Genomic DNA, 18,531 nt, shown 5'->3' on the forward strand with positions numbered 1-18,531 from the left:
AGAGAGAGAGAGGGAGAGAGAGAGGGAGAGAGAGAAGGAGAGAGAGAAGGAGAGAGAGAAGGAGAGAGAGAGAAGGAGAGAGAGAGAGGGAGAGAGAGAAGGAGAGAGGAAAAGAGGAGAGAGAGGGAAAGAGAGAGAGAAGGAGAGAGAGAAGGAGAGAGAAACAAAAAAAACTTTTAATTGCTTTTTTAAAAAAAACTTCAAGGTTCATTTAAATTCAATTCTTTTGTAAAAAAATAATAATAATAATAACTCGTCGGTTACAGATGAACACGATTTGCTAACGACAAAAATGGGTAACGCGAGATCAGCAATCGATCATCCTGTCGCGATCGAAGTGTCATCGGGAGCAAATTTACATTATCATCCGGATTTGATGACTCAAATACCTTTCGACGTTAAAAATAATTTATACGGTCCATTGAACGTATTATTCGGAGCAAAATTAAATGACGTACCGCAAAAAATATTACCGCAAAGGCAAAAATTTTTTTTTTTAACTCATGAATAACAACAAACAACAATTTTTTTTTTGCAAAATCTAACAGGAAACGCGTTTTTTTTTTTTTTTTTTGTTATCACAGGGCCATTTTACAACCGTCAAACAGCATCACTGTAACTGTGACGTTACAAAAAATGACTTCACCAATCACAAATCCAATATCGAATCTTACTTTTTACGTATTCGTACAAAATAAACCGTTCACACGTTCCGCCATTGTTTCGTTATACCCACAGGTAAATTCTCTTAAAGTTTGTTTTTGTCTATTCACAATACAACAACCGACAAATTTTTTTTTTTTTTCTTTATCAGACTGATAACGATTGGACACCACCGAAAATAAATTATAAATTCAAAGGTGATTGCACTCTATATTCAGAACCACAAAATTGTGAAAAAGGATTTTGGAGTTTAGAACTTGCAGCTCAAGATGATGAATCAGGTATGACGATTAAATCTCTTGAAACAAAACGACAACAACAACAACAAATATTTAAATTGTTATGTTTTTTTTTTATTAGGCATTCTCAAAATACTATCAGAACCTTATGGTCTTCTTTTTGAACCTTATTTTATGGCAGGAACTAAAGAATTAGTCACAGCACATTACACAGCGACATGTTGTAAATCCAAAGTTGATTTTTGGGTAGAAGATGTCAAAGGAAATTTTGTTAAACAATCATTCGATGTTTTTAATCGTGAGTAAACATAAATAAATATTTCCCATGACTAATTATCTTATCTAATATTTATTATTATATAATTATAGAATCATTACTGGCTGGTGAAATAGCAGCAATTGTTGTCGGTGTTTTCTTACTCTTATTCATAATTGTCGCTGTAATCGTTGCAATTATTTTTATAAGGCAAAAAAATAAAAGAAGTTTAGTTATACCGAAAGCAAGGTCTAGTAGTTGATAACAAAAAAAAAAGTACATGTATTTTCTTTAAATGTAAATTGTTATATAAATACATTTTTTTTTTTTTTTCTGTAATGAAAATTATTTTTTTTTTTTTTTAACCTAATAAAATCAAAAGTCAAGTCATTAATTATCACTTCGTGCAATGTCATTGTTTTGTTTGTTTAAAACGAAAAAAATTTATTCGATATTGATTAACTTTTCAATATTGTTTTTCGACACTAAATAAATAAAATAAAGTTTTAAACATGTTTCATTAATGATTTTTTTTTTTTCCTAACTTGAAATTATCTAGTTAAAAAAAAGGCTAGTTACTCTTGTAACCTATTTAATTAAAGTTTTAAAAACAGGCTTTAATCTGTGAAGCGATTCATTGATTTTCACACAAAATTCTATTTTATCATAATTAATTAACCTTAGAAATTAGGACGTTATTCGTTAGATAATATCACGTAATCATTTATAAAAAAAAAAAATAAATAAATTTCTTATTGCTATCTGATTACAAACTGGTAGTACTATAATTAATTTAACTATATATAATTACTTACTGTCGTTTAAAACAGATGGGCTATCTTGAGAAACAGGGATAAGCATCGAACTTCCCTGAAAAGAATCAAAGGGAAATCCATGACTAGCTCCACTTAAAAGTGTATTTTTTAAAGGTTTTGGAGTTTCACTTTTATGTTTATCACCCATAATACTGCTTTAATATACCACGTGACGGCCACGTCTACTGCTGTAAGACTTTTGTCGAACTTTTACCAATTGCGACAATACCGACTTTTTAAATAAAAATATAAGTACCACCTTTCGGTTAAAGGTAATTTATAATTTCCGTTTAAGTAAAATAATGAACGTTTTCGATTTGATTATTTTTGCCATGCAATTAAAAATAAAAAATGTTTAAATCGAAAGCTTTATTTCTTGTATATAATCGTTTATGTTTCTCATGTGTAAAAATCAAACAAAAATTACCTTTATTTAAATTTTATCGTTTGGTTAATTCTCATTCGTTGAATACAAATAATTTATCGATAGAAAATGAATTATTAAATAAAATAATATATAATGATGTTTTATGGAAAATTAAATTGAAAAGGAAAAAGGAAGAACTCGAGAGGAAAAAAATTGAAAAAAATCAAGCACCTATTCCCATTTGTTTACAATACCTTGATGAAAAAAATGATACTCGAGAGTATATTACGAAAACTGAATCGACAGAACCGTTTTATCTACCATTTCAAGTACAAAATAAATACATTAATGAAGCTCCCATTCATGATTATTTAAGTGATGAAATACCGGATGAGATTTTAAATTTGACACCATCAGATAAGGAAGAAATAAAACCTCCAAATCAATGGAAAATAAATTGCGACAATGTAAATTATAATTTAAAAAATAATATTGTAATGATAGGAACAGCAGATCCTACAATACCTGTCAGTGATGTTCCATGTGGTGGTTGTGGAGCATTGTTACAATGTTCTGTAAGATCACATTGATTTTATTTATTAATCTGAATTATCCTTTAAAATTTTTAAGCGATAATATTATTACTCTTTGTTTTAGAGTGAGAGAGAACCAGGATTCTTACCGAAAGAATTGTTTGTAAATAAAAAAGCCAAAAAATTAAGAGGTGAAATATGTCAAAGATGTTATTTTTTAAACGAATATAATATAGCATTAGGGGTTAATGTAATGCCAGAAGAATATCAATTCATTGTAAGTCAGATAAAAAATAAAAAAGCTTTAGTTATACTCATGGTTGATCTTTTAGACTTTCCTTGCAGCATTTGGCCAGGAATCGATAAATTAATAGGTAAAGATTTGTTGTTACTATCCCGACTACGATAATATTCGAAATAGTACATTGTGTTAAATTATATTTAAAATAAAAAATTTGTAATGTTATTAACTTTACCTTAACTTCATAAATTTTTCTTTCGAACCTATAAGTTATTAATTATATAATAAAAACTTATTTGTAACGTTTCAGGAGATAATAATGTTGTTTTAGTCGGAAATAAAATTGATTTGTTTTATCAGGAAAAAAAATTTGAAACTCAAATGTTGAATTCTCTTAAAGAAGAATTAAAAAAAGAAAATTTACAATCGAAAATATTAGATATACAATTAATAAGTGCCAAAACAGGTTATGGAGTTGAAAAATTGATTAATTTCCTCGGTAAAGTCTGGGGCACAAAAGGTAAATTTTTTGCATAGAGTAAAAAAATTTATCGTAAACAGAAGCAAAACAAAAAAATACATTTATTTATTTATTCTAGGTGATATGTATCTTGTTGGATGCACCAATGTTGGAAAATCAACTTTGTTTAACATTCTTTTAAAATCGGATTTGTGTAGAATCGAAGCTGATAATAAATTACATAGAGCTACGATATCATCTTGGCCTGGTACAACATTAAATTTGTTAAAGGTTATTTATCATTTTATTTATTTATTTAATTCAAACGATTTGTGTGAATAAATAATAATAATAATTTTTTAGTTTCCAATAAAAAGATTATACGGAAAGTTAAATCGTGTACGGTTTAATAGGCTAATGAATAAAAATATTTTAAAAAGCAAAAAAAACAAAGAAAATACCGAAAAAAGTTTAGATGGAACACTAACTCAAAAAGTTCTTAAAGGTATTGTTGTTGATGTTGTTACGTCATAAATTAATAACGAATCTTTTTCTATTTACACGAAATTTCTTTCTCTCTCTCTATTTAAGATCACGTCGAAAGAACGGTTATGAGAAGGGATAATGATGATGATGATGATGATTTGGGAAGTAGAATAAGCATATTTGAATTAAATGAAAAAAAAAATATTCTACCCACGGGATTAGATCCACACGATTCTAATTTTACACGTTGTAAATGGTTTTACGATACTCCCGGAGTCGTACAAAAAAATCAATTAATTAATTTATTAACGACACAAGAATTGTCTATAACTTTACCCAAAACTGTCGTCACACCGAGAATATTTCATTTAAAATCAGGTACATCATTATTCATCGGTGGTCTGGCCAGATTAGATTTCGTTTCTGGAGTTAATAGTATATGGTGAGCAATAAACATTTACCAAAAAAAAGAAAAAAAAATTGATTCAAAAATATTAATAATAATAATTTCTTACATGTAGGTTATGCGTATTTGCGTCTAGTGAACTTCCGGTTACAATAACATCGATTGAAAATGCCGAAGACGTTTATAACACACTACTTGGAAGTAATTTATTTAAAGTGCCTTGCGGTGGGGATGATAGGTTATCAAAATGGCCGGAATTATCATCGGAAAAATTTGAAATTGTCGGAAAATATCCAGACGAAGCTTCTGCGGATGTTGTTTTATCATCGGCCGGTAATTTCACATGATTTGTTACAATAATTTAAAACGATGTAAAAAAAATTTTTATTTGTTTTTAAGGTTGGGTTTCGATCGCTTTAAAACCAGCCAATTATTGTACACTCGAAGCTTGGACACCACAAGGAAAAGGAATTTGTTTAAGAAAGGTACCCATAATTAAATCAGGGCATTTGATAAGGGGAGAAAGAATCCCGGGAACTCCAGGATATCGATTACGTCCGTTACAATTTTTAGACGAATAAAATATTTTAATTAACAAAAACAAAGTTTTTTATTTACTTATTATAATAATCCTTATAAATTTAACGACAGCAAAATTTTACATCAGCAATATTTTTATTGTAATCGTCAGCTTAAAATATTGCTTAATACGAACAAAAAAAAAATGCTGAACGTTGAGTTTGAATGTTGATTACGTAATTATCTATTAGAAAATTTTTTTTACTAAAATATTCCTCCTTAAAATGTCGTCAACGTAAAAAAAAAAAAATGGAAACATTTATGAGAAAAATATAATTTATTATCAATTTAAAATGCTATATCATCATCATCATCATCATCATCAATTTAATTATCATTAACAAAAGAAACAGAAAATGCAAAAATTAATTATTTCACGTGCTGCCTGCCCCCCCAACTTTTGTCTTTTTCCGTTATTTCGAATGGTTAAGTACTTACTTCCTCCAGCACGTACAAAAAAAAAAAATAAATGAGCGGAAGTATTAAAAAAAAAAAAAAAAATGTGGCAGTGAAAATGTTTTGTGAACGTTAAGAAATGTGCCATTGTTTGTTTACTTTGTTGTTGGTTTGTCTTTAATGTCGAAAATTTTTATGATCTTGTTTGAAACACGCGAGTATGTTTATAATTTATGCCAGTGTCATGACCGATTGTTATTGTTGGATGAATCTTAACAACCATGAAGTAGGTAAAAAGTATCTACTTTATTTAAAAAAAAAAAAAAAACAATTATTTATAAATGGATAAGTTAAACGAACCAAACGCCATTTTGTTTTTCCTTTTGATTTATTACTTTAAGTTAATAAAAAGGGGTAAAAGACACACGAGCTATGAAAAAAAAAAGAATCAATTAAAAAATAAAAAAAACTTTATAGAAATTTCTTTCTTTTTAAAAGAAAAAAAAAAGGGGGAGAGAAAAGATGAGTGACGGGTAATAAAAAGAAAAAGGGTTTTTTTTTTTAGAATAACCTTCTCCTAAAAACTTTTTTTTTTTTTTTGTATTTTTACCTTTAAAAATAAAACACCTACCTTTTTAAAATAAATCCTTGTGTTAAATTAAATTTTATTTTACGCTCTCATGAATTTCTTTTTTTATCCTCCTTACAACAAAAACAAAAAAAAAATAAAAATAAAAAACGTCTGGATTGATAATCTATAAATAGTTGTTATTCTTTTTAACCCCCATTTTGATGACGTCATCGCTACCAACATAAAATCTCAACCGCAAAACTTTCCCTCCCGCCCGCCCACTCGCTAACTCATCTTCTTTCTTTTTCTATTTCCCCGACATAAATTTTCCTTTTCGTTAAATTTTACGTTCATTATACTTATTTTAGTTTTTAGTTTCTTTTTAATTTAAAAACCGTGTAAAATTAATTTATTTAACTATCTGGAAAAATATAAATTCATATATTTATATACTCTATGATATAATTCGTTTTTTTTTTTTTACATTGGCCAGTGACCCTTTTTATACACACACGAAAATTATAAAAAAAAAAAAAAAAATTTAAATTCTCACGGTGTGTGGCCCCCCATAATATTATTTTGTAAAAAAAAAAAAAAGAATAAACGGTGATATGCGTGGGTGATTCTCTTTTAGCAGTTTTTTTTTTTTTTTTTAACCTAACAAGAAATCCATCGTAGAAAAAAAAATCAAATTAATAATAATAATAATCATGATACTCATTAGTTTTAAATTCCATAGAGAAAAAAAATTTTTTCGATGTCTTTATTGTTGTTTATTAAAAAAAAATGGGAGAAACGCCTAAAAATTGATAAGTTGTCGTCATTTTAACAATACTCGTTACAATTATCCTTCATTATTATTATTATTATCATTTTAACGAGTCGTTCGAGTATTGTTAACATTGTAAACTTTATTCTTATCTAATTCGAAAAAAAAATTTTAACGAGTACCTCTTTTCGTAACTACTTCCACGTTTTCATTTTTTTTAACCGTTATTTTATATTTGATTTAACCGTCATTTATGGGCGTTCTTTTTAATTTTCGTTTGAAAAAAAATTTAAATTTAAAAGTTTGTTAACAATTTTAAGAGATACCTACCTTATCTAAAGATACCCATGAGTGACAACGAAAATAAATGTTGACTTTTTGTTCAAATTATCAAAAAAAAAAAAAATATTCGTGTCACCAAGATGGCGGCGGTGGTGGTGGTGATGGCATACGCCATATTTAATTTACATACTCGTCATTACCTGTTAATTATTTCAAGGTTTTTTCTTTTTTAAATGAAAATTTTTGAATATTGTGTGTGTGTCAAATAATAATAATAATAACCTTTTTCCCCTTGGGTAAAGTTTACGAATACAAATCCGATCCCCTTTCATTCCTTCCCCCCAATAAAAAAAAAAAAAAATCGTTTTTTTCACCTTGTTTTTACCTTAAACGTGGTTTTAGTTAACAAATATAAATAATATTATTTACACGACGTCAATATATATTACGTCACTAACCACAAATAATCGATTTGTTAATTGTGATCGAAAGGTCGTAATATTTTATATATCTCACAACAATAAAAAAGAGAGAGAGAGAGAGAATAATTATTCAATACGCGTTTTAAATATTCGATTTCCGGAAGCTAAAACTTATTATATAAAAAATGAATATCCGGTTTTTATTTAAATAAAAAAACAGGTTCATCGTCATGAGTTTGTTGCACCTTTTAAAAATTGATGAATTTTAATATTTAACCGAAAAAAAATTTCCCCTCTTTCTCTCTCTCTCTCTCTCTAATTTAAAGTTGTTGTTGATTTTACCTAAAATGTAAAAAAATTGAATCATAATAATCGTTATTGGTAAGACCATAATTTTAAAATAAATAAATAAATGATATCATTTTTTTTTTAAATTTATTTTTATTACTCGTGAGGTTGAGTAATTTTTTTTTTTTTTTTGAAATTTAACGGGCGCCGCCGGTACGCACTTGACATAAAACAGTAAAAAATTTATTACGATGGTGGTAATAAAAATTTCCCCCCATTTTCTCCCCATTTTTTTAACCGCATTAAAAAAAAAAAAAAAATTAAACAATGCGAACGCGTCGCCAACGGATTTATTATTATTATTATTATTATTATTATTATTATTATTATTATTATTATTACCAATCCGTCTATAATTACACGTTTCATTTAAAAAGAAGGGAAAAAATTATCCACCGCCGACTCGAACGGTTTTTTTTTTCCTTTTGTGTACAAAGGAACGATATCCATATACTTTACCCCAAAACTCACGCTAATTAAATTAATTAACAAGGTTTAATTAAGATATTATCGTACTGAACAAAATGAAAGAGAGAGAGAGAGAGAGGAGAGAGAGAGAGAGAGGAGAGAGAGAGAGAGCCTTAACATTTGAAAAATTATAGAAACAAATGAATGAAGGGGACAATAAATATTAAAAAAAATTAAAATTGTCATTTTTGATTAACGCATCTCTCTCTCTCTCTCTTCCCCCCCCCCCGTCTCTCTCAAACCAACGATGTATTACTTTTTGAATATAGTAAAGTTAAAAAAAAAAATTTTTTTTTGAGGGGAAGGAAGGATGAAACTTACGTAATTAACTAATGACACGACCACGACGTATTTTAAGTTCAAACGTTTTATATTAATAATAATAATATAAGCTATTTATTTAAAATATAAAATAATAATAATAATAAAAACGAAAATTACAACGAAATGTATATAATAACATAATCAACTTTTTGCTAGTGGTAGCAGCAGCAGCAGCAACAGCAGCAAAAGTAACGGAAATAAATTTTTTTTTTAGTCACAACATAAAAAAAAAAAAAAAACATTTAACCGAATCTATGTTAATAAATATTTATTTAAATACATGTACACACATTTATTAATAATAATAATAATAATAATAAATTTATTAATGGTACTTTTTTAATTGCTTTTTTTTTTGGGGGGGGGGAAGGGATGAGAGGAAGGATTTTAATTTATTATTTAGGGGATGACTTAGTTTTGGCAGTAACGTTTCGATAAAAAAAAAATAATTTTTTTTTTTTTCCGCCGTGTACCTGAAAATTTTAAGGTTGCTATCGTATCGACCCCTTAACCTTGGAAAATTTTCCCCAATTTCACACAATCGAGATCGTATAAAAATATCGTTCGGGGGGGGGGGGGAAGGGAAGGGAAGAGGAGCACGAAAATAAAAAAACAAAAAATTAATTTTTGTTGTGTTATAAACAACAATGACGTCATCATAGTCAGCTGCTTCCACATTAAAAGAGTTACGAAAAAAAAAAATTTAATTATTAATTTGACCTTATTAGTCAATCGTTTTCGCCTTGTTAAACCTGTCATTCTAATTCAAATCTCCCTAGTGACACTTTAAAAAAAAAAAATTCATCGAGTGAAAAATAATAAAATTTTTCCACTTTTCCTAACCTCGAATCGGAAAAATTTGGAAGGGAAAATCTCGATTTTGGAAAAACCAAAACCAAAGTAAAAAAATTATAAACCATAAATCGAGGTAAAAAATATCAAATGTGTTTTAATGTAATCGATACGGTCATATGCAAATAACATTCACACACGCAAAATGATAATAATAATAATAAATCCACTTTTTCCGCTCCTGACAAAGAAAGCAACTTAATAACCTGAATGGTTTTTTGTTTGTTTTGTTTGAAATGCAAAACCGCGTAAAATGTCAAGTGGATCAAAATTCGAATCAATCGCTTTCACTTTCCATCAAAATTTTTTTTTCTTTTTCTTTTTAAAATTATTGGAAAACGCACGTGCACGCGCACGCGCACCCCTCCCCCACAAACACCTTCATCCGAAACAACAAAAACAACAACAACCAGGAAACTTTCACCAAAATTCTATCTCTCTTTTTAAACAAACAAACAAACAACGATCGCGCGCGCAAACGGGCGTGACGAACGAGATGATATACCATTGAAACAATCAATCAATCAATCAATCAATCTCTTTAGATAAGCACACGCACACTCAAAAATTTATAATAATAATAATATTTACATTTATTTCGTTTTGGAAAAAAAAAAACGTCGTTTTTAATTTTAACCGCGTGACGTGTCAAACCAAAACATAAAAATCAAGTTACCTTAAAAAACGAAAAAAAAAAGTTTTCCCGGGTGAGGGGGAAGGGAGAGGAAAAAGAAAACCTTGGGGGTAAAAATGAAGTAAACGATATAAATAAATCAATTAAAGAACGACGAAAAGTGAAAATTCAACCACCGTGAGGGGTAACGAGTTAAATACGTGTAAATATTATCATTATTATTATTTTTTTTTTTTCCGTGCGTGAAAAGCTTTGAGAAAACGTAAAATCCTTACGAAATATCCCCACCTCCCCTACCCTATCCCCCCATAAAATTTATCGATTCTTTCCACCTCCTCGTCCATATCTTTCCATTTTATTTTTAGAAACCGTTCGCGAAAAGTTTAATAATAATAATAATAATAATAATAAAAATTAAAAATAACTCGTTTGTCTATCTTGTTACAAAGATTATTCTTCAGTCTTGAATTTTCACCACACGCACATACGCACACGCACACACGCACTCACACATACGAAAAAAAAAACTAAAATAAATAAATAAATAAATAACGTCGTAGTCGTCACGGTTATTATTATTATCATTCCTTTTAAATAAATCGATACGAGTGATAAATAAATAAGAAAAAAGAAAAGCATTTTCAGCTTTTATTTATTTATTTATTAATAATTTTTTTTTTTTTTTTTACCAACGATTATTAATCCGACATATTTATCTCATTTTTATTATTTATTAATATTTATGTATTTACGACCGTGTCGGACGGTCATTTATTAAATAAACGACCGAAGGGAATGAATGAAAAATTTATTTATTAATTAATAAATTAATATTTTAATAATAAATTCAATTAACGAATTTAGTTTATTTACTTTTAAACCGCCCCCTTTCCCCCCCCCCCATATACCCCTCACTCAAATTAACACGTTGATAATAATAACACGCTCGAATCCACCGTGTGATGAGGGATCGATATATCGATCGATATTTGCAAATAAACAATAATTTAATAATAATAATAATAATTTTTCGTAAGGCAATTTTTTAAATATTCGAATGATAAAAAAAAAAAAAATAAACAAAACAAACAAGAAAACAAACAATAAAACAAACCGTTTGTTCTTTCGAATGAATTAAATGTTAAAAAAGAATCCAAGTCTATTATAAATACGATTTGCCTTGTTATTATTATTATTATTATTATTATTATTTTTAGTGTTTTATGGGTTATCATGATGTGTTTATGAGAAAGCAATGGAAAGAGGAGCTTACCAAAATCCACCGGAACTTTGTCCCCCAGGAGGATTGTGAACTCGAATTCCCGATTTAAAGACAACCTTATCTTTTTCGCCACTCACGGAAAATGTAGAACCCTGAAGATCTCTTTGACCCTCTTGTCTCATTTGTCTTCCAGTTGTGGGAGTATTTACCGGAGGTGGCGTAATTAGGGATGATAGGTATGCTGGATCTTTAGAATTATTAACTTGACCGTTGGTCGCGGGGATATCAAGTTTAGGTTTAACATTAGGTTTTTCTACTTGTGTGGGTAGAGATGTTTTCATGTCGGATACGTTAAACGAACCATTTTCTTTTTCTTTTGCATTGAGTACGTCGTACACGAAAGGACACCACGGAGTTGTTGGTACGAATTTTCCAAAACCTTGTACGGCTTTCAATTCGAATTCGTCGACGCATACTCTTCCGTTAACAATAACATATTCTGGAGCACCGTGAATTTCCGTACCTTCGAATATGTTGAAGTCGCAACCGCTGTGATGTGTGTCTTTAGATATTTTTCTAACGTGATTTGGATCCCAAATAACAATATCAGCATCCGAACCTACTGCAATGACTCCTTTTTGTGGATACAAGTTAAATATTTTGGCAGCGTTTGTGCTTGTTATTTCAACAAATCTGGGAAGATCAATTAAACCTGATTTAACACCATATTCCCAAACAATTGATATTCTTTCTTCAACTCCATTGACTCCATTTGGAATCATTGAAAAATCATTTTTACCAGTTGCTTTTTGTTCGGATGTGTATGTGCAGTGGTCACTACCTGTTAACTGTAAACCATTACTCACTAAAAATCTAACAATGGCTTCTTGAGTATCTGGATCTAATCTTAAAGGTGGACTTAAAACATGACCAGCTGCATGTTTGAAATCATCACTTTTATAATGGGTTCCATTAGTTCCTATTGCTGCTGCCAATGTTTCTCCAAAGACTACATTTCCTCGAGATCTTGCCAAAGCGACAGCTTCAGCAGCAGATCTAGACATTACATGAACAACATATAAAGGACATCCAGTTTGATTTGCTATCATGGCTGCTCTCGTGACAGCTTCTGCTTCCACATCTTCAGGTCTCGATAAAGCATGTCCTATGGGAGCAGTAACACCTGATTTCAATAATCTTTTTGTATTTTCTAAAATGATATTCCCATTTTCAGCATGCACCATTGCCAATGCTCCTATTTTCCTACATGTTTCAAATAATTCAAATAATTGGCAGTCATTTAACATTAAATCTTTGTAAGCCATGAAAAATTTAAATGAATTAATGCCAAATTCTTCTCCCATTAAAACTTCCATTTCTTTTTTCGTTCTTTCATTACAATCTTTGATTACTCCGTGAAAACTGTAATCACAACAAACTTTATCATCGGCTATATGTCGAGCTTCGTGAAACGCCTCAATCAAAGTTGTTTCTTTGTCATTAGTAAAAAAATCAATAACCATAGTCGTTCCACCAGCAATGGCAGCTTTTGTTCCCTGATAAAAATCATCAGCTTTTTTACCAAGAAAATTTGATTCGAAATGAGTATGCGGATCGATTCCTCCTGGAAAAACAAATTTTCCCTTAGCATCAATTGCTCGAGTTCCACCAGGTATAATTAAATTTCTTCCCAATTCTTTAATAACTCCATCTTCAATGTAAATATCCCCATCAGAAACTCCATCGGCGTTCACAATTTTCCCGTTTTTTATAATTAATCGATTTTGTGAACTTTGAAGATGAATGGGCACTTTTTTAACGGGAGTCGCACTCATTTTAAATAAATAAATACAAAAAAGATAAAAAAAATTTTGTAATAAAACTATATGAATATAAAAAAAAAAATTTTAAACTACTGTGCAAAAACAACTTCTAACTTCACAATAAACTTACAAAAATCGTCTGCACTCCGTTCAGCGCGTTCTCCCAGAATTTATAAATCGTGACGTATGATTGTACGTAAAGAATTATTAAATGATGGCTTTCTTTACCAATATCAATACGTCAAGTAGTTTTTCTTACTTTCTTTTTTAACACCAACAACTTTTTTAGTTTAAAAAGAGCCATCTTTATTTATTTCACCGGTGCGAAAAGAGCGATGTAATTCTTTTTTTTCAAAAAACTGTTTCGTAATACCCAAAAAATAAATTCATTACATTATATCATCATGGAGTTCTGCCTTTTTTTGTTTTTTACATCGATTTAAAAAAAAAAAATACATTAAATACATACATACATACATACATCTTTATAAAGTATACATTATCTGTATTTTATAACTCTGTAAAATAAATGATAATTTTTAATATACTGTAAGTAATTTATTTATCAGTATGTAATACAAAAATTAAAATAATTAATTTAAAAAAGAAAAATTTGCTTTATAAGTATTTTAGAAACCTTTTTTATCGTAGAAATAATATCAAAATAATTTTTTTTTTTTTTTCTATCTTTAAATTTTACCGGGAATTTAATGCTTATAATAAGATTATAAAAAATAAAAATGTATCGATTAATCAGGATCGTAAGATGAACGTTAATACTAATATAAAATCATTAAAAAAATCATCTTTTAGTATATTTTTTTAAATTATTAGTTAACATTTTTTCCTATAGATGGTGTTAATATATTATTTTAAATTCGATATGAAATTTTTAATAAACAGTTGGCAACCCTTTTTTCGCGGACGGACCCGGTATCAGAACTTATAATATTCCTCCTATATAATGTAAATAAAAATAGTCAAGATAATGACTGTCGGTTTGTACTTAATGTTAAAAAAATTTATTTGACAGGAATAATAATTTATTAAATTGAGGTATGTGGCATCATTTTTTGTAATATCACTTCCAAACAATTATTAATATTATAAATTATTTAATTAAATGAAAACTTTCGTAAAAAAAAATAAAAATAAAAATAAAATTATGTACACCTACTTGTTTTTCAATATATGTTATGTAAAATTTAAATTTAAATTCTTTTTAATTAATAATTTAATTTCGTGTTTATTAAATAAATTACGTAATAGAATTCTTTTTGAAAATTTGAATTGTAACCGTAAAATAATTCAATTAATTTTTTTTAAATTGGAAAAGAAAAAAAAAAAAATTTTGCGTGCATTTGATAATTTTAAAATTTGCAAAAAAAAAAAAAATCTAAATGAGACAATGATGTTTTTAATAGTTGGTCGTCATTACAAATATTCTTGTTTGAAATGATTGGAACGTCATAATAAACTTATAAAAGTATGTTAAACAAAAAAAAAAAATTTATATGTGTATATATTTGTATATAAAAAAAAAAAAAAAAAAACAGAAATGGAATGGGTTACTTAAGTGAAAAAACCAGATGTGTGTGACATTCTAAGCAGCTTTTATACAATTATCATATTGTAAACAAAAAGAAAATTTAAAAAAATAAAATTCTTTTTTTCAAATCATTAAATAACAATTCATATTGGGTGTAATAGTATTATGCAACAAAGTTATCATCGTTTAAAATTTAGATAACTTTTTATTTGTTGAACATAAATAATCGTATACACACACACACACACACACACACACATACATTTTGTTATATTTTTATTACTTTTTCTATTGTTTTTGATTCATAAATTACAAAAAAATTAAACTTTTTAAATAATTTTGTTTTCTTTTAAAAATTTAAAATTACAAAAAAATTTTAAGTTATGTTGCGAAAAGCGAAAAGTTATCGAAACTTCATAAATTTATTTTTAATAATAATCACACACACACACCTTTCATGTCGAACTGATAAAAAAAAAAAATGATTGAAAAGAAAAAAATTAATACTCAAATTTTAAAATTAATATTTTAATAATAAATTATTACTTAATTTATGTATTTTAACAAAGTCTTAATAACTTTTCCAAAAAAAAAAGTAGTCGAGTGAACAACTGGAAAAATATTTAATAAAATACTCGATTTTATTTTATTTTTTTTTAAATTTACAAGGTCGAATAAAATTTTTTCGAATCTATTATTATTAATTATTACAAAATTTGACAAGTTTGCATAAATTAATTAAAAAATGTTTTAACAAAATTAATTAATTATAGTTTCCATTTATGTATTATTTTTAATTGGTTTCGAATTGATATTTTAAAATGAATATTAACATGTTTTTATGTATGAATTAATTAAATCAGGTTTACTAGTTACTTGAAAACGAAAACATTTCCTCACTTTTATATTAAATATCATTTTCATTTTTATTATTTATTATTATTTAACAACAACAACAATAATAATAATAATAGTAGTAGAAATAGTATGTATGACTGTCACATTATCTGACAGAATCGTTAAAATTTTTTTTTTTATTATTCTTTACGTAATTATTATTATTTTCCCCTTTTCAAACTCACAACTTTATAAAATCATTTTCTAGAATTTTTAATTTTCCCAACATCATTATCATTATTATTAATAATTTTAAGAAAACAATTATAAAAGAAATTGAATTACAATTCGAGGGATTTTTATTATTATTATTATTATTATTATTTAAAATGTTTATTTATAAACGCCTAAGCCGTTGACATTGAACTGGTAAAAATGCTTGTGTGAAAACTTAATACAGCAACTTTTTTTTTTTTTTTTTTTTTTTTTTTTTTTTCTCTCCTTCTTCTTATTCTTTCTTCTTCATTTTTAACTTTCATTCATGGTTACGATCGTGTTGTGAATACACGTGAACTTGAAAATTACAAAAAATTATTATTATTATTATTATTACTTATTTAAATTGTAAGTTTTTTTATTATGTTTTAAATTTTATTTATTTTTTATTATAAAAGTGAAAAAATATTTAGTGTTAAAAAAAAAAAAATATTTAATTATTACCAACGTGAGTGTTTAATGTTTCTTTTTATTATTATTATTATTATTATTAATTTTCATAACGGTTTTTTTTAAAATTTAAAATCGACATAAAAGAATTATTACAAACGTATGTATTAAAAAAATATTTTCTTCTTTATTTATTGTAGTAATATAAATAATAATTTATTGATTTTTGTAAGTAAATAACGATTTATTTAATTGACAACGATTTCGAAATAATAATAATAATAATAATAATTCACGGTGTTATATAGTTTTCGATTTGAAAAATATCCGTTATTTTTTTTGTTGTTGTTGTACGTGCCATTATTCATCATTCGAATATATTATAATTATTATTAGTTAAGTTTAAAACATTCGCGATTGACATTCGTTTCGATTAATTAAACTTAAATACATAGGTCAATTCATTAAAAGACTTTCTATAATTCAAATTCGAAAAGAACGCGACGTGATCGTTAAAAAAATTTTTTTTTTTTTCATTTCTCTTCAATATTTATCAAAGCGCGTCATTTTTTTGCCGTGTCACTAACTTTTTTAACCGTTACGTTCGATCGTAACGTCTACTTGTTCTCTCTCTCTCTCTCTCTGGTTTGGAATGGCGGGATGCGATAAGTTTTTTATTCACGAATGTTTTGCAAAAAAATAAGAGTTTTATCGGCAATTTATACCTGTTTAAGTAAACCACATTGAAATTATTATTATTTATATTAGTTAATACGAAAAATATTTTAGGTAAATTAAAATAATTGGACTAAAATATATACAAGGACGATAATAATTATTGACTGGGAGCATATCAAAGGTTAGTTAGTTATTCAGTTAAGTGGAAAAACCATCATGGATGGAATCATCAATGGTTTTTTTTTTTTTTTTTTAAATTGTTTGTTATTTTATCTTAAAAACATTTATTAATATTTCGTGTATAAAAGTTTAAGTTTATTTTTTGATATCGTAGACTAGAATAATAATAATAATAATAATTTATCATTTAATATATTATCATCGATTGCGTGTTACATGGAAAAGTATCAAATTTTTAATTGAATCTATGTGTTTTATTTTTTTTTTATTGTAGCTATCGGATAAGGAAAAAATCAATAATTTGTATTAGATTTCAAAAATTCGTTAAATAACTCACACACACACACACACACACACACATTCTCTACTTAATTGGAATCGACGATAATTCATCAATGATAAAATAAGGTATATATATATATACACACACATGAATTTTCTTTCTTTTTTTTTGAATGAATAATTTTTTCTTTATTAATTTCAATAGTTTTTTTTTAATTCTTATTTTAATCGTTAGTAATTATTAACATGAGGTGATTTTCAATTTAAAAAATAATAATAATAATAATAAAGTAAGTGAATTCTATTATTAATTGTTTAATATGAAACTTGTTGATATGTAAGAGTAGAAATAATGTAAAGAACACATGATAAAAAAAAAAAAAAAAGAATTTTATTTATTTATTTTTAGTTTGTTCATTCAGGATGATGATGATGATAATAATAATAATAAGGACTTTATTGTAACTCATTGGTGGTGGTACGAAGGTCTCGGTTAATTGTTGGGAATAAAATCGGTAGACTCTCGCCTGTCAGTTGTTTATTGTACGTGCATGCATGATATTAACGATAAAAAAAAAAAACCGACAAACAAACAAACAAACAACACAAACAAAAGAGAATCGTTATATAAATTTATTATTATTATTATGGAACTAGAACGTAAAACAATTATTAGATTATGTATTTTCGAGTTCATACAATTTATATTTAATGATGGAATCGTTTGTTGTTGTTTTTTCCACGGGTTTTCTTCTAGATAAAACAAACGGTTAGCGGTACATTTTTTCCTTTTGTATTTTTTTTTTTTTAAAATTTTTTTTAAAGAAGATCGAGGTCAATAAATATAAATGAAAAATATAATAACCACGTGATTTAATGTTAGTCAAGATCACTTATCTTAACATTAAATCACAATATCATAAAAAAAAAAAAAATTTTGTGGGATTAAAAACGTTTACACAAGTTTTTTTATTATTATAATAAAGCTTTCTTCGAAATGGTTTATAAAAGAAAAAGATTGTTGATGACGATGATGAAAGGAAGAAGGCGGTGGTGGTGGGTTTTAGGTAGAAAAGGGAAGAAGACAGGGGGGATGATAAATAGGTGGTTAGGAGGTACGTTGTTAAACAAAAGGAAAGTTTTTTTTTTTTCGAACGTCCTGCATATTATATATATTATTAGG

General features: G+C 27.0%; 5 protein-coding genes across 5 annotated transcripts in view; 3 read left to right on the forward strand and 2 right to left on the reverse strand.

The window, feature by feature from the left end:
- Phum_PHUM513240 (uncharacterized protein) overlaps positions 1-232 on the forward strand; it is a gene marked incomplete at both ends in the record, with an annotated part of 1,512 nt that extends 1,280 nt beyond the window's left edge. Inside the window, one exon of the mRNA XM_002431094.1 lies at positions 206-232. Coding sequence (XP_002431139.1) covers positions 206-232 — 27 coding nt within the window. The remainder of the gene's footprint in view (positions 1-205) is intronic.
- A 60-nt stretch (positions 233-292) lies between these two features.
- Positions 293-1,420, forward strand: Phum_PHUM513350 (uncharacterized protein; the record flags this gene model as incomplete). Its single annotated transcript, XM_002431095.1, has 6 exons — positions 293-416; positions 549-555; positions 585-738; positions 815-944; positions 1,024-1,200; positions 1,299-1,420. 6 exons carry the CDS (start codon positions 293-295, stop codon positions 1,418-1,420), a joined length of 714 nt encoding a protein of 237 aa, XP_002431140.1.
- A 326-nt stretch (positions 1,421-1,746) lies between these two features.
- Phum_PHUM513360 (uncharacterized protein) lies at positions 1,747-2,121 on the reverse strand (the record flags this gene model as incomplete). The annotated part of the gene is made up of 2 exons (XM_002431096.1): positions 1,747-1,837; positions 1,970-2,121. The coding sequence occupies 2 exons, from the start codon at positions 2,119-2,121 to the stop codon at positions 1,747-1,749; spliced, it is 243 nt and encodes an 80-aa protein (XP_002431141.1).
- Positions 2,122-2,837: 716 nt separating this feature from the next.
- Positions 2,838-5,197, forward strand: Phum_PHUM513370 (uncharacterized protein; the record flags this gene model as incomplete). The annotated part of the gene is made up of 9 exons (XM_002431097.1): positions 2,838-2,915; positions 2,998-3,247; positions 3,425-3,634; positions 3,714-3,865; positions 3,938-4,079; positions 4,166-4,502; positions 4,582-4,799; positions 4,866-5,025; positions 5,158-5,197. The coding sequence occupies 9 exons, from the start codon at positions 2,838-2,840 to the stop codon at positions 5,195-5,197; spliced, it is 1,587 nt and encodes a 528-aa protein (XP_002431142.1).
- A 6,183-nt stretch (positions 5,198-11,380) lies between these two features.
- On the reverse strand, positions 11,381-13,460 carry Phum_PHUM513380 (dihydropyrimidinase, putative; the record flags this gene model as incomplete). Its single annotated transcript, XM_002431098.1, has 3 exons — positions 11,381-13,143; positions 13,283-13,316; positions 13,416-13,460. The coding sequence occupies 3 exons, from the start codon at positions 13,458-13,460 to the stop codon at positions 11,381-11,383; spliced, it is 1,842 nt and encodes a 613-aa protein (XP_002431143.1).
- Between the last annotated feature and the right edge of the window lie 5,071 nt (positions 13,461-18,531).

Source organism: Pediculus humanus, genomic scaffold (assembly GCF_000006295.1).
Source record: "Pediculus humanus corporis 1103172108281 genomic scaffold, whole genome shotgun sequence".
NCBI classification, from domain to species: domain Eukaryota; kingdom Metazoa; phylum Arthropoda; class Insecta; order Psocodea; family Pediculidae; genus Pediculus; species Pediculus humanus.